The sequence below is a fragment of the Trachemys scripta genome, chromosome 1, assembly GCF_013100865.1.
Source record: "Trachemys scripta elegans isolate TJP31775 chromosome 1, CAS_Tse_1.0, whole genome shotgun sequence".
Classification (NCBI taxonomy): Eukaryota; Metazoa; Chordata; order Testudines; family Emydidae; genus Trachemys; species Trachemys scripta.
In genome coordinates, this window is record NC_048298.1 from 237,710,141 (window position 1) to 237,731,214 (window position 21,074).

Below are 21,074 nucleotides of genomic sequence, written 5' to 3' on the forward strand. Positions count from 1 at the left end.
TAATGCAGCTTTGGTGCCCTATCCTGTCCCACTGAAGTAAGAGCATTGTTACTGAATTCCATGGGAGCAAGCCACCACCACCCTTCTTTTAATTCCAATTTAAATTTTTCTCTTCACAAGCGGTCTTATTTTGTCATTGCTCCATATAAATAAACATTTAGTTTATCACATCAAGAATGAAAACCATAATCTTCCCTTACAAATGTGTTCATTTTCAGCTGCTCTGATCTTCCTAAGCCAATGCACCATAAATCTATGTATTGTATGCTGCATTCACACAGCAGGAAAGGAATTCTCAGTCAGACTTTGTGAATGAAATGTTACTAGTGAAGGAAAAATGGAACCAGAATAGGTATTGTGGCAGAGCTCTGACCTTGTCCCTGTGGGTCCTGCGCTTCTAGGCGGTTTATGCTAGCCTCAGTGGTTCTCTGTGACCCTCCACGTAGCCCTTCTCTCTCTAGGGCCAGGGTTACAGTCTACTGAGCCCTTTTCATCATAAGCCAGCAAGGAGGTTGGTGAGAGAACTCCCACAGTCTCTGTTGTCCCTAGGGCTTGTTTTAGAACAGTTTAGCCTCCTGTCCGCCTGACTTCCCCTCCCAGGAGGTGTTCCTGTAGTGGTGGGTTGCGGGGAATCTGGGCCCACCCTCTACTCCAGGTTCCAGCCCAGGGACCCTAATGATAGCAGCTGTTGGCAGCCAACCTTTCACTGCCAGAGTTGCTACGTTTCCCTGGGCCACTTCCCCACAGCTCTCCTGCTTCTCCCTTCTTCACCCTTACCTTAGGGCTCTCTTATCAATAACTTGAGGGTGTCTTCATTAACGAGCCCTTCAGCCGCACTTCCTCTCCTCTGGCTCCCTTGCTCTCCTCTGCCTGACTGGAGTGGGCCCTTTTTAAAGTACCAGCGAGGCCTTAGAGTCAGGTGGTCACATTAGCTTAATGCCCTCACCTGACTCCAATTAACCTGCGAAGAATCAGGTGTTCTCATTAGCCAGGAAACAGAAAACTGTTAATCCAGTGGCCAGTATATCTGCCTTCTGCTATACCCAATTGGCCTGGGTCTATCACAGTATGTTAATACTCCTCTTAGATAATACTTTCTGCAAGGCGCTCAGCTTCTTCAGCTCTCACTGAAGTCAATGGGAGTTGAAGCTGTTGCCATCTCACACTATCAGCAGCTGTAATTGTATCAATACAGGGTGACGTTGATGTATTAATCATTGCTCTTTCTCGGTTACTACAATGATCAACCACAAATGTGTAAAATATGACCATGCCTCCACAAAATGTCATCAGCTCTAACAGCCTTACAACGAAATAGAGGGAAAAATCATTATTAAAAGGTTTTCGTTTGCAAATCATTCTGAACATTTCTAGCTATTCTATCAGCCTATTAAATAAAAACCTATAACACTTAATTTTTAAAAAATGCTCTAGAGAAATATATTTTTCTGTTTAGTACACAGACATTTCTCCCTAAAATAAACTAATTGCTATAATTAACTGCTTTGTGCACATGAACTTTATTACTTATTACCCATTAAATTTCCTCCAATGGAATGACTGTAGAAAGTTTATTTTTTAAATGTTTTAATTACAATTATAAATAACTATTTAAAGACTAGGCCATTGTATTAGTCTACATATTTTAACTGATCCAAGGACAATGCAGTCTTTTAAAATTTTATTCCTGGAACTGATTTTAATTCCATTTTTAAACACCACTTAATATAGATTATTACCCTAAAATTAATCATTCCAACAAATATGTTCTCAGCACGACTAACATATTAGCGAACTTAATTAGAATGAACAATTGTAGTTTACAAATAACGATTGGCAATGCAAAAATTTATGCATAGTATTAACAAATACTCATCCCTTTTCTTAAAATGTATGATTATATTATGAACAAGAGCTAATAATACACTGTAATCATTCAGGTCCCAATTCAGCAGTGTACTTAAGCATGTGCTTAACTTTAAGCAAGTGAATGATCCATCCTATTGAAGTCAATGAAATTAAAGTTAATGCTAAACTACCTTTTGAAGTCGTTAAAAGCAGAGTATTTAGTGGTACTTATATTCTCTCTTTTACTAAATGATAATTTAAAAGTCCAGTTAAGAACCAAGGTTGTGATAATGAATTAAGTGATTTGAAAGTCATTACTAACATAGAGTAGAAAATTATGGCCCATTCTTGAAATTGAGTCCATGTGCCTGTGCAGAAAGCCATTAAATTCAGTGAGGATCCATGCAGGCACAGTGGTCAGCCTTCATGCACAAGTTGCGGGATTAGGGCCTACATCTGAATCTCAAACATAATAGAACTAGATCTAAACATTATGCACCTTAGGTTTTCCCTCACCAGTAATGCAACAGAGTTTGAAATTTCCTTCATCAATTGTGGTTGCTTGTGTCTATGCCATAATAGCATATTGGTAATAACGGATAATCTAAAATACATTTCTCTACTCACAATGATTCCTGGGTAATAGCCTCCAACGGTAACATTTTCTGTTCTTGTGGTAGCTGCAAGTCCTATGGTCAGTATGAACACAGACACTACCAGCAGAGAAACTGTGAACCAGAGAGAAGTCTTCTTTCGTTTTGCAAACTGTCCTGTTGGGGGAAACAAATATAAAATAGTTTTTCATTGCAATCTTGGCAGTACAAGTATGAAATGAAAGCTCATTCCAATTAATTCATTTTTTAAACCTTTCTCCCAACAAGGGATAATATTGTGCAGCAGAGAGAGGATCTTAAGTTATATAAAGATTAGCTGGAGCTTAGCAGACTATAATATATTGTTTACACATACAAGATGGGGTTTTATTAAGCTGAAGTGACAATTTTTTCAGTTATTTGTGGTAAAACTTGTAATGAAGTTGTTGTTCACATCTGTAGACCAATTCTGCAGACCTCAAACCATCCTTACCTTGGCAAAATTCCCATTTGGCTCTATGTGGACAACACATAAATATGTGACTTTTAAAGAAGATTAGCAGAAGCTCTGCTGTGTTGTCAGGAAAATAAATTTTCTCTTTATATTTATCAGGTAAGCAAACCAGTTGGTATCTTCTGAAGTAAAACTGTATTGCAGCTAATGAATTTGTGATATATTATACATATACTATTTTATTTAACAGGAACAGTTCTGTGAAATTTATTTAATCTCATCTCGATTTGGACTCAGGTATCCAGGAGTAAAAGATTGCAGATAATCCTACTGTAGTCAGCCAGCTCGAATAATAACCTTATTATCTTTTTGTTGTTTTAACTTTGAGGCAGAAAGGTAGAAGTGTATCTTTGAGTTGTAACTCTAGGTTTCTAAAATAATTATTATAGCGCTCCTGCCCATAGCTCACCAAAATTCTGTAAAAACATATTTTAAAAAAATACAATAAATCACTATAGCCATCTAAAAATGCACCCTCTTAACATTCAAAATGAACCAAAGAGAAGGAGTCCACTGTGGGCAAATGTGAAAAAAAGGAATCAGAGGGAGAAATAGCAAACAAGGAGCCAATCAGGGAACAGAAGCAATACAATGTGGCTCATGTGACCAAGTAAAACTGAGGAACACAGCTCAGTCTTTGAATTTCAAATCCCACCACAGAACAGATTCAGTTTGCAAACCAATTCATCAATTATTTTTTTATGAATACATAGATAAAAACTGAGATACGTTTGTTGATATTTCTCAAACAGAACCTCTAAACGTGTCAAATATTTTCTTCAGTATGAAGTGTGCTCTACTTTACTGAAGAAAAACGACAACAGACAATCAGAAATTAATCCAGGTGACTCCAGTCATCTCCTTCCCAATTTGTGCCCCATCTGGTTCATCTTTTGGCAATAACGTTTAATCTATGGTGGTCCATTGGTGGTAAGGAAGGAGAGAAGTATGGAATAACCCATGTACCGAAATACATGAGGGTATGGTCAGATCTTTCAACAGGCTAATCTACAAATCCAAGAGCAGACCCAGTATGGCCAACCTCAAACATTCAAAAATCATGAGTCAGATTGCCATCCAAAGTCAAAAATTGTCTTAAAAACAATGAGATTTAAAAATATATATATTTGTTGGGGGATGCGGTTAGCTACCTTCTTGTTTTTGAATGCTTAGATTTCACTTTTTCAATTTTTTTCTCTGAAAATATAAAGACTAGAAACTTTTTGTTTAAATGAAAGCTGAGATTCTCACATAATCCCGTGACTCCAGGAGCTGGGGCTTTAAGAAAAACACCAAATATTGAGATAGTTGCAGACCCAATTTTAGCATATGGCTGGTCATGTTAGAGCACTCCTCAAGCCTCTGTGGGGAAAAAAATCAAAACAATCCATCACTTCAAGGAGCACACAGACCAGACTATCCAATCTGCTGTCCAAATGTACATTGAAAATTCCCAAGGATTCTAATCCAGGAGGACTTCAACTGCATTGTCAGCACCAGTTTATTATACTCATCTATGAGGCCTTCTGCAATCACAAAACTTAGTATACTTGGTATAGCCCCATGGATATACGAAACAGCCATATGCTTGTACAAACTCATCTCCGTCGTTGACTAACTCCTACATTGCAAGAAGCATGAAAATATCACAGCTATTGGCCCACTTCTTTATTCTGCTTGAGGCTAGTGATCACTGAATATCTGTGTAGAACCAGCCAAGCATCTTCATCCAACCACATGCCAAATTTGCATGACATGGCACTTCAGAATCATCAAGTGTGAGCCGTAGTAACAACAGATCAGGCATTAACCAGTCAAGCCTGCTTGCAAGAGGTTTCTAAATTAGTCATTCCATCTAGACTGCTCAAGTATTTTTCAATGGAAGCCAAAGGGATTTTCTGATTTTATTTCACCCTGAGAGTCTTCAGTAACCTCAGTGCCTTTGCTCACCATAACCTCCCCCACACAGTCATCTTCTAATCTACACCAACAAAAAAAAAAAAACACTCTCTCACAAAAAGATAAACAGAAAAGGAGATAGATTCTCAGCCTCACTTCTGCCCTCTTTCCACCACCTCAGCAGCGCAAAGGGGACATAATCTGGTCACAGTTTGCCAGATGAGAATTCCCCTAGTGGAGGAGAATTCTCAACTATCTTAAAGAGAGCCAGGCTCTATGCGAGTCCTCCTTTATCCCCAGAATAGGAAATATGTTGTGGTGGAAGAGGGCATGACAGGGCCAAGGAGAGAGCAGAGTTCCTACAGCAATTCTCATCTGACATGCTATTTCCCTCCTTAAGCCTCCCCTCAACTCCCTTCCAACCTCTCTCCAGTGCTGAATGCATCTTGGTGCAGAATTGAATCTGGCCCAAATACTTGAGGAGTGGGAACTTTAATTCCTCTGCCCTCAAGCCAACATATCACATAAAAACAAAGAACAAGCCAAGAGAGAAAAGAAAGCTCCCACTAATACCCTCCTCCCCAGAGACATACACGCACCAATCCTCAAGCAAACTGACCAGATAAGGAAGAGAAGGTGGAAGGAACTATAGAGGGAGATACATACACATTTTAAAAGGAATTAATTTAGATATTTAAGAACTTGACAATGTTACTAACACCTGTAGATGTGAATGCGTAATGTACACAAACTACATATGAAATACTGTGATTCAAAGGACAAAATTAGGATAGTCACATTACCCTGATAAAGCTCTCTTATCTTAAAAGTCTGCTACCTTTATAGGCACATCTGTAGCAAAGGATTTTCAATGAATGCTACTATTCAAGAACAACATTTCATTTCAAAGAAGAAAGAGAACTGGAGCAAAACTTCAATGTGACCAGCATTCTTGAGGGTCAGACTAGTGTTCTGAATTTTGAATCTTCCTTCCATACGACATTCCAAAGCCAGCAAAATCACACCAGAAAATAAAATGAATTCTCAATCATTTGGTCTCCTCAGAATCAGTAGTTTCCAAAAAGAACTAAAACAGAATGTTTTATGTTCAAAATGGACCTTAGTATGTGTAATCTACTACACAATTTGGCTTACAGATCATATACTGCCTCAAAATTCTGTGTGTGTTTGTAAAATTCCCAGTAATAAAAAATGACTTGTAAAACTTACACTACAAACAGTTTTGAAAAATTTCTGTATAATTTTACATCAGTGAGACACGCATGCATCAGTTTAAGGCAGCACATATGGCCTTGCCTAAAAAAAAAAAAAAAAAGAATACATGAAGACTTTTTACAATCTCAACAATACCAAGTGCCTCCATAAACATTGCGGGGAAAGAACACTATCCAATTCACCTGTGAGACTCAGCATTTCCAATGCTCCAATAGCCTGGCCTGTAACGTTTATTGGCAACCCTGGTGTTTACTGAGATAATTTAATATTGTCTTAACAGAATATTAATATTTTAAATGTACGTAATGCTTATCATCCTGAACTACATACATAGATAATGTTAACTATTTGTGTGGTTTAGAGCCTCAACTCTGTACTTTGCCTGATAAATGTTTATTAGGCTTATTTGTAAAGCAGTTGGAGATCGTCAAATGAACAGCGCTACAAGTACAAAGCTTTATTATTTCCCTTTTGATACCGTTTTATTGACTGCAGCAGTGCTGCCATTTTCAAAAAAAAAATTCCATAGCTTTTGTTTGCTTTTTAGAGGGCAGATGCAATATGTTTGGGATTTTCTTTTAATATAGCTACTCATTGTGGGGCAGGAAGTGTTCAACTACAATAACCTGCAGCCAAAAACAATTCAGAATTACTCAGTCAGAAGTACAGGCGAGTCTCATCTTACGCTGGGGTTACGTTCCACTGTCAGCGCGTAAAGTGAAAATCGCATAGTCAAAATTACATTGAGTGTAATGGCGAGTGGAATCGCCTGCACTACAGGTACAGTATTTAAATTGTTATTTTTCTCTTTTTTTTTTTTCTGTTTTTGTCAACCGCACAAAGCTGAATTTGTACATGTTAAACGTGCATAAGATGAGACTCGCCTGAATCCCAGTGGTACGGAGGGAGAAGATAGTTAGGGTCTGATTCAGCATACACCTCAGTCAGTCTCTAGTGGCAAGCGCTGTTACAGAGTGTCAGCCATGAATTAAAGTTGCCCTTAGAACAACTAGGTAATGAATGAGATACTACTGCTGCCATCTTTCCTGGGGGCAAATTCCTCTTCAGTGCAGCTGCCCCTGCAAGGACAGGAGATTGTTCATCAAACCCATTAACTGTCCAACCTGTTATTGATGAAGTCACTCTCAGTAGCAATAAGTCAGTCCCTGTTAACTGATGCATAGTTACTCAAGATGGAATTGTAAAATATTAAATTGTCCCTCCCTGGAATTCCCTATTTTTTTCTATTAGTATTTCACCATTCCAAGAATCAAGCAAATGAAAGGAAAGTCTTCTCAGTAGAGTCATCTTTACTAGAGCCCCTGCTCTAATCAAGAATCAAATGAGGACTGTCACAAATTATTACCAGCATTACATTGTGACGGTAATGTTCCTCAACAATCTTGGCTGGCAATGTGATAAAGCATAGATACCACAGTGATACTATAAAAAAAATCTGAGAGATAGATTAGATAGACAGATAATGCTAACCTCCACATCACTGATCCGTGCTCCACCAGGTATGGTCTTAAATTGCCCAAGAAAAGCAATAATCCACTAGTACTCTCTGCTCTGCCTAATAAACATTTATCAGGCTAAGTATCTATTTGAGGCCCTAAACCATACTACTCCCACCTCCATCGAAGGAGAAAGAAAGCCATCAGGACACAGAGAAGAGAAAATAGAATCTCCTCTTCTGAGCAGCTCAGAGACAGGAGGAGAAAGGCACGTAGAGCTTACATACACATACAGCAGTTGGGTTGGATAAGAAGTACAGATCATCATTCCTAGAGTCAAGAGAGGGAACACAGTGACATTCAAACCCTTCCCAGCACCCTAGAGATGGGGAAACAGAGTCAGAGAACCCCCTGTCAATCAATCAATCAGGAATTGAGGGAAATACACCGGAGGACTCCTTTTCACAACAGCCAGAAGAAGTCTATTTGGGGAAGAGTGTGTCTGCATTGACAAAAGATACATGATTTGGTGGGAAGACCTTAGTTCAGTTTCTGCCAGAGTGAAATGATGCAACCCTAGAGGTGGAAGCATGGGTTTGGAACAGGGAAAGGTGAGGCTTGTGAAGAGGTAGGTATAACTTTAGGATGGAGTGAGTCTGTGATGGAAGGTGTGGGGAGAGAAAGAGACCTGTGAGGCATGACTTGTCAGTGCTAGAAAAGCCATCTATAATCTACAGTCCAACTCCAAAATGTCTAAATCCACCTTGCTTTGCTAATGCAAGTTCTCCTGTCGAAACCAATGAACAGTCTCCTGCAAACAGGCCCATTGGAAGTCTACGGGAAAAATAAGAGGGAGTGAATTTGGCAAGGGAGGAAGTGCAGAGCACAAATCACACTTATTGGGAGATCAACACCACACCATTTTGTCGCCTTGCTCTAGTCAAGGTGATGTAGATGTGAAGAGACTTGTATATTAACATCCCTGATCTTTAGGAGAAAGATTTGTAAGGGGAAAAGGTTACATTTTCAATGTTTTACATTACATAATGTTACAAAGAATCATGTAATATAAGTTAACCCTGTGTAACATAACATATAACATCAAAGGGCTAATATATGCGTTGCAACTAATATATTGTAGCTATGAAGCTAATATTTAAGGAATGAGATTTGTATGTCTTTGGGGCTAAATTAATTACGTTTCATTACTCCAGTCTTCCCTTCAATGCCTTATCTTCCTTGGCTATATTTTTCATTGTGTATTTTTAAAAATGTGCTATACTAATGACATTGAACTAATCCTACATTGCCTCCTAAAACTAAATGTGATGGGCTGAGAAGTTTAAAAAAGATATCAGCCCTGCTTTTGGGGATTACTTCCTCTTTTCTGATTAAATGCTTGACTAAAACAGTGTGCTAAAACTAACTAAACCATATGCAACTGCATTCGTTTCCAGGCACAAGCTAGCAGCTTTTATCTGACTCTTGTCTCTATTATGTAGTTGTGTTGTAGAACCCATGAGTATATTGAACAGTCTAGTCCTTAAAAAATGTTGCTGAGTTTTTGAGTAGACCTTAAGAAAAAAATATCTTAATACTGTAAATAGTTTAGCTATAGTAAGTGATCTTGTGCAGTATCACTATGACTTCATTGCTTTGGCAACAATTGTTTCACCAATAAATAATTAAGTGACTAGCTAATCAATGGTTAAAATGACAGTTTAACTGAATACTTAAATCACATAGAGAATATCCTAAACAAATCTTTGCTATTACCATTTATTCCCTGTTTTCGTCAAAACTGCCACATAAAAATATAAAGGGTCTAATACATCCTTTTTGACCACTGTCCTGATGTTTGGGTAAAGGCAAGGTCTCCATATACCATACTGAATGACATTCACAAGAACTACCACTGATACTTTCTAGCTTATCTTAACTTTAAGGAACTTTGGGGGAATAATCAAATATTGAACCTCTCTTTTACATTTCATTTGCATTTTCCAGGACACATTTAGGAAGAGAAAACAAACCTGTATATTTAGGAACAGAAAACAAAGCTTTTCAGAGACAGACTAGTTTAACAATGAGGCATTCAATTACAACTGTAATGTAAAAATGTAAAACCAATTGTCATGCGGGTATTACAAGGGTACCAGCCAAAAGTTTGAGTGGAATTGCTTCTACTACTGAATACTGTATACTCCCATCATAGCTATAAACCATCTGTAAGTGGAAAAGAGCCAAAACTAATGCTGTACCCTGAGCTGCTGGCACTCTAAACTGCTCAAGCATAGCAACTGTTAATTTTCAGCAAAGAGAGACAAGGATATTTTCAGCAAAGAGAGAAAAGGATGTATTACATACATACACAAAGCCCATTTCTGTCTTACATTATCCTTACAGCGATTCCATGAAAATAATGCAACAGCTAAATGGAAAAAATAAATTAAAAATGTTTTTAAATGTACCAATGTGATAAAGGAGAGTGACAAGAAAGAGCAGAATTTTAACACTTGACAATGAGTTAATTTGTAGCGAGGGATTATTATAACCCACCAATAACCCTAGTACTGTATTGTATCTCATAGAATAGGTTCCTTTTTTAACCTTAAAAGTGTTAACTAAAATTGTAAAAGACAAACGCTATATGTCAAACTGAATTACCTATCTCCACATTCTTTCCTTATTGCTCTTTCAGTTGTTAGGCACTCTGTGATATATTTTTAGATTGCTATTTAAGAAGGTGATCAATTGGGCTTCATCTGAGCAGAAAATTATTTCCTCCATTGCAAGTGCAAGCATTTATAAATGAACAGGCAAATCAGTATCCCATAGAGATTACCAGGGAACAGATCTTTCCCTGTGAAAAATTAAGATTTGCAATATTGGGTGGGGTGGGGGTGGGGAATAGTACTTTCATGCTATCCTCACAATGTTGCAATCAGAAATGTCAAATCCAGATTTTAATAATACTCAACAAGTTTACTGCTCTCAGTGTATCAGCTACATAGGTGAGTCCTAGCATCTGTGTCCATGGCTGGTTAAACAATCAACGAATAACCATAAGAGTAACTGTAACTACCTAAATTACATTTTAAAACGGTTTTCGAACCGAATTAAAAAAAAAAAAAAAAAAAAGCCTGGTGATGTCTCAACTCTCCGAGCAGCGTGAGACTCCTTGCACAGCTACAGGGTTTGGGGGACAGGGAGCTGGGGGGCGGGAGGGGGGAAGAGAGGAGGAAGAAGCCTTCCCAGTTCATTTCCCCCCAGTAGATTTATGTGCACTGCAGCTCTCTGCTCAGGGCAGGAAAGTCATGGCTTGACTGCACGTTGGAGAAAGCACGAAACCTGGTTAAGCAGCTGTTGGTCAGGCGAAGGCAGAGCGCGTTCACAGGTGAGAAGCGGACCAGCAAAACCCCGGCAGCTGCCAGGGGCCCCGCCTCCGGGCGAACCGAGCAGCCCCCAGAACTTCAGAGCATCGCCCGGAGCTACCTGAGCTGCCCGCCCTCTGCCCCGCAGCCCAGCCCCGACGGTGCCCGGGATTGCCGCTGCCTCTGGGCACGGGCCGGGGCCGCCCGCTACTGCTGTCGGTGCCCAGCGCCGGGACTTACCTGTAGGATCCAACATGGCTAAAGGAGCCGGCACTGGGGTGGCGGGAGGAGGCGGCTGCATCCTCTTTGCTCCCTGCTGCCTGGCTGCTTTCCACCCCCCCGGCCCCTGCCCCGCGGCACCGAGCCAGCCGCCGGCGAGCTCCGCAGCGCCGGTCTGGCAGGTGGCGGGGAGGAGCGGCCGGAGCCGAGGGAGGAGTGAGGGCGCCTCACTGACCTCCAGCTCCTCAGTGCTGCGGAGCCGGGGGGACGCAGCCCACCCAGCCGCTCGCTCGGCCTCTTCCTTCCCGCCCCGCGGGTGCCACTCTCGCCCCGCCTTCCTGTACCCTCCAGCGACCACCCCCTGCCCTGCTCCCAGCCAACTGCACGGCTCCTCCTCTGCCCCCGGCAATGATGGGGCTGCAGCTCCCTGGGCTGGGGGTTGCTGCGAGAAATGGGGTGAATGTCCCCGGGGGTGTTACCCTAACTTTGCTGCTGCCCTGCGTAAGAAGAACCCCCCCACACACACACACAAAACGTCTTAAAGGGTCATTGTGAGAGGTACAAAGTCAAGCAGTCCAAAGTTAGGAAATGCCTCGTATTATGATTCCCTGGAGAGCCCTAATTCACCATACCCCATAATTCACCTTTATGTTATATGATCCTCTTTAATTACATGTTCGCTCAGTAAGATTAAGGTCAAAAGTATCCACTATTTGTGGGTGCTGAATTTGAGACACCTAGGACCTGATTTTTCAGAGTATATAGCATTCCCTACGTTTAAAGCACAGCTGGCACTGCCGAGCGTTTCTGCAGATCAGAACCCCGGCTCTCAAGTCAGGCATCCAGAAAAATGAAGAACACTAATAATTAATGGCCACCTGTGAAATGTTTGGTTTAAGTGTCATTCCTAGCTCATATAGTGACTCTGTGGCAGAGCTAGGGTGAAATTCGATATTCCAAGACAGCATACAATGGCCTTTCCCCTGAGATTGTCCTTCAATCCCATACTTCATTCACTACCCGCCTTCCAGCGTCTACAGCAAATGAGGCAGGGGTCCTACAGACAGCAGCTTCGTTTACTACACAGCCCTGATTCATCCCCAGAGCAGATCCATCCTGTGCCCTGAATGTGGCAGGGGTCCTGTGGAATATATTGCATGAGATCATGTAATTAAAGACTGTATTCTAATGAATAAGCACAATGGTGGTGAATTAAGGTTGCACACACAGTAAAGTTGCATAAACTAGAGCTAATACATCTCTCCTGTAGGACCTATTTTTTTTATATCAAGTGCAAATAAAACATATCAACCAAAAACAACAATAAAAACAAACAGAATCCACTAATAAAACACAAATAGAAATATGTACAATGGATGTCAAAGTAAAAAAAACTTAAATGCCCTTGGCAAATGAACGTGTTATTCTGTCTTTTATTGGACATCTGTCAAGAACTATTGTCTCTGGACTCTATGGCTTTCTGATCACATTTGCTTCGTGTTCCCAAAACAGATCCTTCTGCCTTGCCCTTTTCAGCTGCTGCAGTGGATCTGCCAACTGGAGCCTATGTTTACGCTCTTGGTGTTTTTACTTACTGGCTGTACATGTTTTACATCTATCAGTAACATTCTGTATATCCTCAATAAACAGTCAGTGTCCTCCTTGGCTTTGTTTACATGTCTTCTGTTCCTTCTATAAGATTTACTCTGAGGGCAATGGTTATGACATATGACCTTGGTGTCAATGATTTAGTAACAGAATGCCAACCACGCTTTGCTTGAACTAATATGCTCTTCCACTTGCAATAACTATTTGGAATTTTTATTGTAGTATTTCTTCTGTACCAGTTTCCTGGAATACAACTTTTTTGTAGCTGTTCAGAGTTAATTTTCCTTGGCTCAAGAAGCTGGTTAGATGACAGAAAACAAAGCTTTTTTGTGGGCCAGCCCAAGATTATGCACTGAATTCCCAAGGGAACTAAGGATCATCCCAAACCTCACGACCTTCTGATCTAAGTGCAAGGTTTTAACCCACTCTAATATAAACATATAGCAACATATCTATCTATTGTATATATACACACACACTGTATGCCAAGTAAATATATTATAAAAAAATATCCAAAACAAAACACTCCGCTGCATACATTTCTCCACGGAGGGATGGGGGGCATGAGAGAACAACCCATGACTTCAATGGAAGTTAAGAGCCTAAATACATCTGTGGATCTGGGCTTCAGAGACTATGATGATGAGTATGGTATAAGAACCTATATAGAATAGAAATGGTGGTACTAAGGATTTTGTCCTTCTGCTCGTAAGTCTCTAAATTGGTGATCACCATAAATCATTGAGAAATATATTGTGATAGTCTAGGAGTGCTAAATATGAATCCTTTGACTGCACCATGTGGGTTTTTTAATCAAGTTCTTTTCTACTTATGGTGATTTTTCTGCTAACTCATTAAATTGTGCATAGCAAAGGCCTGAAGTGGTGTTTTTGAACTGATATTGTAAGCTCTTATAAGGTTGTGTCATTTTGTGCTCTTTATTTCAGCTACATCCATCAGTCCTAGAGGCAATGACATCTACAAGATATTCCAGTAGGAGCAAGAAGAAAACTGAAAATGTTAGTCTTTCAAAAAAGTCAAGAATATTTAGATCCATGGGAAAAGTATATTTTCTTTACAAGAAACTAGCTGTCAGGTGAGATTACTGACCATTATGTTACCAACCTCTGTAATAAATCAAATTTATTTGCAGTTAACTAATGTACTATATTATAGAGTGAATTATTTGTAGCAATCAATAACCATATCAAAACCAGGCTATTGTGAGAAATGAACTTGACTTGTCAAAAGACAGCAGGCAGTTGCTAGGCTAGTGAAAACTATGCTTCCCAAATTAAAAGTGCTTGCAAATAGAGAAAAAAAAAAACCCTGAAATTCATTGAATAAAAAATACATGCTAAGGAATAAAGACAGAATGCAAGAAGGTAAACAACAGACGGAGGCCAGATTTGTTTGCAATACATGTGGAGGCAATCATGACACAGTACTAATATGTCAAACACAAAGGGTATAATGTCCTTAATAAAAGCAACTGAATACTTATTAAATGTGAAATACATGAACAACAAAGAGCTTCTTAGGGTGGGTATAGATTCAAGAGTACCTATAAGTAGTAAAAGCAAAATTTGACAAGCTAACTTGCTCACCTCAAGGAACCTTAAATCCTTTAAGAAAATGGTGAATTATGTTATCTGCTTAGGCTAAGGTTGCAAAAGCACCTAAGAGGTAGGCATGTAACTCCTACTGATTTTCTTTGAGAGCTCCGTGCCTAACTCCCTTAGGTGTTTTTGAAATTCCCACAGTAAAAACACTGTTAAGGTTGAAGAAAATTAATAATCATGTAAATTAGATATGGAAAAGACCTGTTAGTCCCTGTAATCTCCCTGATAATGTAAGATTTCTCCCTACAGTATATTCTCTAAAGCTTTGTTCAGTTTAGTTTTAAAGTCTCAAGGGAAGAAGTTTCCACTGCTTCCCCAGGAGACTGTTTCACAGTCTAATTGAAATGAGGAATGTTAAGAACTGAGTTGCATCTCAAAAACATGCAGGAGGGTTGTTGTAATCTGCTCTGAAATTTGTCAAACTGCTCTCATAATTGTTTTAGTGATGTACACTTTATAGTATACAATACTCTCATATCCCCTGTAGTTTCTCCCATATTAAAATTACTTGATAAGGATAACAACAACAGTTTGAAAATCATAAGATATTTGATAACTGGGGAAGACCAGGGCAGGAGGCCAGGGTGGGGTGAGGGAAGCAGGGATTCAAGGGTAAGTGGGTTTTGTGGGGATCAGACTAAGATTCTGACTATAAAAGCAGATCTGTTAGTTGCAGAGACATATTCAAAATAACATGGACAATGTATCTCTTCCTTCCTCTCTTTCACTAGAAATACTGCTCACTCCAGCTACATACTACAACTGACAAGAACTATCCCCACTTCTTGTGGGAAATAAACATCGGTTTTAAAAATTAATTATTAAATAAAAATGGAAAGCTCTTCTGAAATTATGTTGGCAATACTCTTCTTTGTATAATTTAAATAAGGGTTAGCCATAAAGATAACTTGAATAAAAACCCATTTAAAGAGAGTGCTAAAGAGGCACAGTGTCTATAAAGCTGACCTAGTGAGAGAGGTGAGGATTCCCCTGGTTTGGGGGAATTCTGGGCTGGCATAAAGCCAGTGCAGGGATGTGCCAGAGCTGGCTAGGGAAACGTGCAGAGGACCAGAGGCAGGTCCAGAATGTGATACTCCCTGGCCAAGAAAACTGCCCTTAGGCTACCTAGTGTAAATTTAAAGACTTCCTTTAAAAAGTGGAAGTCAGATCCTAGTGAGGCAAATAGAAAGGAGCATAAGCGCTGCCAGATTAAGTGCAAGAATGTAATAAGAAAAGCCAAAGAGGAGTTTGAAGAACGGCTAGCCAAAAACTCCAAAGGTAATAACAAAATGTTTTTTAAGTACATCAGAAGCAGGAAACCTGCTAAACAACCAGTGGGGCCCCTTGATGATCGAGATACAAAAGGAGCGCTTAAAGACGATAAAGTCATTGCGGAGAAACTAAATGGATTCTTTGCTTCAGTCTTCACGGCTGAGGATGTTAGGGAGATTCCCAAACCTGAGCCGGCTTTTGTAGGTGACAAATCTGAGGAACTGTCACAGATTGAAGTGTCACTAGAGGAGGTTTTGGAATTAATTGATAAACTTAACATTAACAAGTCACCGGGACCAGATGGCATTCACCCAAGAGTTCTGAAAGAACTCAAATGTGAAGTTGCGGAACTATTAACTAAGGTTCGTAATCTGTCCTTTAAATCGGCTTCTGTACCCCATGACTGGAAGTTAGCTAATGTAACGCGAATATTTAAAAAGGGCTCTAGAGGTGATCCCGGCAATTACAGACCGGTAAGTCTAATGTTGGTACCAGGCAAATTAGTCGAAACAATAGTTAAGAATAAAATTGTCAGACACATAGAAAAACAAACTGTTGAGCAATAATCAACATGGTTTCTGTAAAGGGAAATCGTGTCTTACTAATCTATTAGAGTTCTTTGAAGGGGTCAACAAACATGTGGACAAGGGGGATCCAGTGGACATAGTGTACTTAGATTTCCAGAAAGCCTTTGACAAGGTCCCTCACCAAGGCTCTTACGTAAATTAAGTTGTCAAGGGATAAAAGGGAAGGTCCTTTCATGGATTGAGAACTGGTTAAAAGACCGGGAACAAAGGGTAGGAATTAATGGTAAATTCTCAGAATGGAGAGGGGTAACTAGTGGTGTTCCCCAAAGGTCAGTCCTCGGACCAATCCTATTCAACTTATTTATAAATGATCTGGAGAAAGGGGTAAACAGTGAGGTGGCAAAGTTTGCAGATGATACAAAACTGCTCAAGATATGACCAAAGCAGACTGTGATGAACTTCAAAAAGATCTCACAAAACTAAGTGATCAGGCAACAAAATGGCAAATGAAATTTAATGTGGATAAATGTAAAGTAATGCACATTGGAAAAAATAACCCCAACTATACATACAATATGATGGGGGCTAATTTAGCTACAACAAGTCAGGAAAAAGATCTCGGAGTCATTGTGGATAGTTCTCTGAAGATGTCCGTGCAGTGTGCAGAGGCGGTCAAAAAAGCAAACAGGATGTTAGGAATCATTAAAAAGGTGATAGAGAATAAGACTGAGAATATATTATTGCCCTTATATAAATCGATAGTACGCCCACATCTCTAATACTGCGTACAGATGTGGTCTCCTCATTTAAAAAAAGATATACTGGCACTAGAAAAGGTTCAGAAAAGGGCATCTAAAATGACTAGGGGTTTGGAACGGGTCCCATATGAGGAGAGATTAAAGAGGCTAGGACTCTTCAGCTTGGAAAAGAGGAGACTAAGGGGGGATATGATAGAGGTATATAAAATCATGAGTGATTTGGAGAAAGTGGATAAGGAAAAGTTATTGACTTATTCCCATAATACAAGAACTAGGGGTCACCAAATGAAATTAATAGGCAGCAGGTTTAAAACAAATACAAGGAAGTTCTTCTTCACGCAGTGCACAGTCAACTTGTGGAACTCCTTACCTGAGGAGGTTGTGAAGGCTAGGACTATAACAGCGTTTAAAAGAGAACTGGATAAATTCATGGTGGTTAAGTCCAATAATGGCTATTAGCCAGGATGGGTAAGGAATGGCGTCCCTAGCCTCTGTTTGTCAGAGGATGGAGATGGATGGCAGGAGAGAGATCACTTGATCATTGCCTGTTGGTCCACTCCCTCTGGGGCACCTGGCATTGGCCACTGTCGGTAGACAGGATGCTGGGCTGGATGGACCTTTGGTCTGACCCAGTATGGCCGTTCTTATGTAAATTAGAGAGGCTACTGTTCTAACCTGGCTGATTGTTTCAGCCTCCATCCCACATCAGGATCCGAGTCACCATTAGGTCTCTCCCCTCCCCTCCCCACCCTACCCCCATCTCAGCTGCATCACACAAGAGCTCAACACAGTTGAGGATTATGATCTTTAATTTTTAAGTTAAGAGTGACACTGCATCCTCAACTAATACCCTTGTGGGGGGAAAAAAGATCATCAATTATATGTTAAAATACCAGCTTTATCTTTGAAATTCCTAGCTTTTGTTCATTGTAGCAGCACAAAGAAAGGGTTCCAGACTGGTCGTCTTCTGCCATTTGACATGAAAATACCAGTTTTAATGAATCATAAAGGTAACAGAGGCTACTTGGAGAGATAAAGGCAAGAGGGAGGAGTTGAGGAGGGAAAGGTAACCACTTTAAACTGTGTCGTCTTCCCATAGTGCCAAGACATCCTTTCAACAGCTGTTTGGGGTTTTCCAGTCACACTGTATTGTAAAAAAATAAATAGTGAATAATAGAAAATGAGTTAAAAGTGGCTGTTGGACCACAGACTGCTGCTGAAAGTTTAGCCTGGGCACCTGGGGTACAGGCAGAGCAAGATGGAGTCAAATAGTCCAAGAACTTTTACACAGAGAAAAAATGTCTGAAGAAGAAAAATAGTCAGCCTAGTAAGGAAAGGGCATTTACAATTTTTTGTTCTATATTTTTTTCAATTACTAGAAACTAATTTTCACAGCGGAAGAATAAATTGCACGTACCGCATTCCTTCCCTTTTCCACACAGACCCCAATTGTTTCAATGAAATGGAAAAGGAAGGAGACATATTCTAATATCAATAAATAAGGTAGGCTAATGATGATGCTAGTCCACCATGAGCATTCCTGCATCCCTGTTCCTCCACTCACGCCCTGCCTTCTGCTGTTGCCAGTTAAAGACTTTGGTCCTGATCTTCAAAACCATCAGTGGATCAGGACTGAACTACATGTCTCTCTGTCCATGACCCAGTTAGATACCTGTATTCCTCTGGGCAATGAACCTTTCAAAGCCCAAGACAGAGCCGATGAGAGCCAGAGACAAATCTCTTCTGCTCTAGAAGATCCAACTGTAAAATGAACTTCCATAGGAGATTAGCATGACCCAGAGTCTGACTATTGTAAAGGCATACTCAGGCCTCCTCTTTAATAAAGTTTTCCCACCGTAACTGAAATTATAATTTTTAAAAGATTAGCTACTAAATAGAGCCTTCCATAGACAGGGAAAGGAGAAGAGCAGAAGAGTCTGTGAAGCCCATTTTGTTGTGCAGATCTCATGTACATGGTGCTAGGAACCACAGGAAGCTCTGAGATGTATAGGCTGATGCATTTCTCAGGTGGTTCAAGGCTCACCACACAATGAGGCATGTACTAATATGTGTCCCGCATTGTAGCTTGTTGCTTTATCAGTTCACTCACAATATTCAATGATGCTGAAGAAATCAATGACTGGAACTTGCTTCCTCCTATTCCTGCCCAACTCTGAGATGCAAGACAGCAGAATCCGTGTAGGGTGACCAGACAGCAAGTGTGAAAAATCAGGACGGGGGTGGAGACAGAGCCCCAAATATCAGGACTATCCCTATAAAAATCAGGACATCTGGTCACCCTAAATCCCGGTGATGGAGGTCTCCCACTCAGTGCATTGGAGATGTGCTTTTTCTGCAAACTTTCCAGTCCCTACCCCAGGATTCCCCAAACACTATCATCCTGACCATCTTCATAATCCTGTCTCAGGAATACTTCAGCTCAGGCAGCAAAACTTCCTTCTGTGTCATTGGAACCCTCCAGCCCTGCCTAGCACCTAAGGCTCTGGATTCAGTTGAGTGCTCAAAAGGGCATTTGTGGAGATGAAGATGGTGTCAGGGCCGGCTCTAGGTTTTTTGCTGCCCCAAGCAAAAAAAAAAAAAAAAAAAATCCTCCGGGAGCGCAACTGAAATTATGCAGCCCCAAGCACGTCCTTGGTTTGCTGGTGCCTAGAGCCGCCCCTGGATGGTGTTGTCAAAATAACCTGCAGACCCCAATAAAGTGAAACACAACAGGAGGCTAAACTGAAAATTTGCCTTGTCCTCCTTTCTGCAATTAAGCAGAATTGCCCATTAGAACAGGAGAAAGGCCAGCCTATAATGTAAAAATTTAAAAGGAAATAAAGGGAGACAGGCTAGAGAGGTAATACTAAAGGTTGCTAAATGACTAGAGATCATACTTTTTCTCAAAAATAGCCTCACATTTTTTAAAGTGCAGTAATTGAAAGTAGCCAACAATAAACCAGGTTCTTTATTCCTCTGCAAACATGCCGAACTTTTAGCACAGTGTAACAAGAAATAATTAAGAGTCTATGCACTGATGAAGGGAAACCAGGCTTATTCTACATCATGTGTTTTTCCAGTGCTACTGAGTGAAAGGATTGTTGGAATAAGGGTGAAGAAAAACAAAGAGAAATTGCATGAATTTAGTTGCATTGGTTGTGCTCATTAAAATGCTAATGGAGGTAAATGTGAAAATATTGATGCGCAAAAGCCATTCCGGCCTTCTGGTTAAATACATAATTATAATTTTTTTAAAAGAAGAAACCCTTTAATTTACCTAAGAGATAATAATGGCTTTTTTTCGGCCATTCTATTTGATCTGATAATTATATACTTTCATCACCTTTTCTGTGTTGCAAAAATCCTGTTACAATTTGCTACATATGGAGCAGGTATGCGTAATAAACAATTTTTAAACTCAGTTTTTGTAAACTTAATTTTCTTATAAAATAGTAAAGATAGTAAAGCTACTACAGACAGTTTTCATGTTTTCTGGAGAATGTGTTTTTGAGCTTTGCAGATATAATTAAAAAACCCATAACCAATCATTTTCTCTTTTTTCAATCCTTGTATGTTGAATCAATTCAATTTTTTAAATTATTTTTAATTAGCTTTGCAGTCAGATCTCAAATACTATGCACTAGTCTGGAGTGGGTTGAGGTTTTGTCCTGAGTTGATACATTCTCAGAAAAAAATAGGTGTTCAAATGGGCAGGGAAAGGGGCAGAGATAGTCAGTCTTGGGTTTAAAGCACTGGACTGAGGTTCAGGAAATGTGGCACAGATCTTTTGTGTGACCTTGGGCAAAGAAATATATTCTACTTTGGATGTATTGCCAGCAGGGCCGGCTCCAGCATTTCTGCCGCCCCAAGCAAAAAAAAAAAAAAAAAAAAAGCCGCGATGGGCGGCAGTTCAGCAGCAGGTCCTTCGCTCCTAGAGGGAGTGAGGGACCTGCCGCCCCCGAATTGCCGCAGGTGCCGCCTCTCTCCCTGGGTCGCCCCAAGCACCTGCTTGTTACGCTCGTGCCTGGAGCCGGCCCTGATTGCCAGATCTTCAGTTAAAGCTCCTGGGAGTTACAAGTTCACATTAATGGAAGAACAGACCCCTAATGAAAATATTTTCTTTTTCAGGTCCATGACATCCAGACCC

At 40.1% G+C, this 21,074-nt stretch overlaps 1 protein-coding gene across 3 annotated transcripts in view; it reads right to left on the minus strand.

The window, feature by feature from the left end:
* TMEM255B (transmembrane protein 255B) overlaps positions 1-11,419 on the minus strand; it is a 120,420-nt gene extending 109,001 nt beyond the window's left edge. For 2 of the 3 annotated variants that reach the window (XR_004644032.1, XM_034758108.1), the window contains exons 1-2: positions 11,162-11,418; positions 2,476-2,618 (exon numbers count right to left, since the gene is read on the minus strand). Coding sequence is in view for 2 of the 3 variants with exons in the window: in XM_034758108.1 (XP_034613999.1) it covers positions 2,476-2,618; positions 11,162-11,222 (204 nt within the window). In the remaining variant the exon portion in view is untranslated. Of the gene's footprint in view, positions 1-2,475; positions 2,619-11,161 lie in introns of all 3 variants that reach the window. The other variant, XM_034758109.1, reaches the window with a different exon arrangement.
* Positions 11,420-21,074: the final 9,655 nt, after the last annotated feature.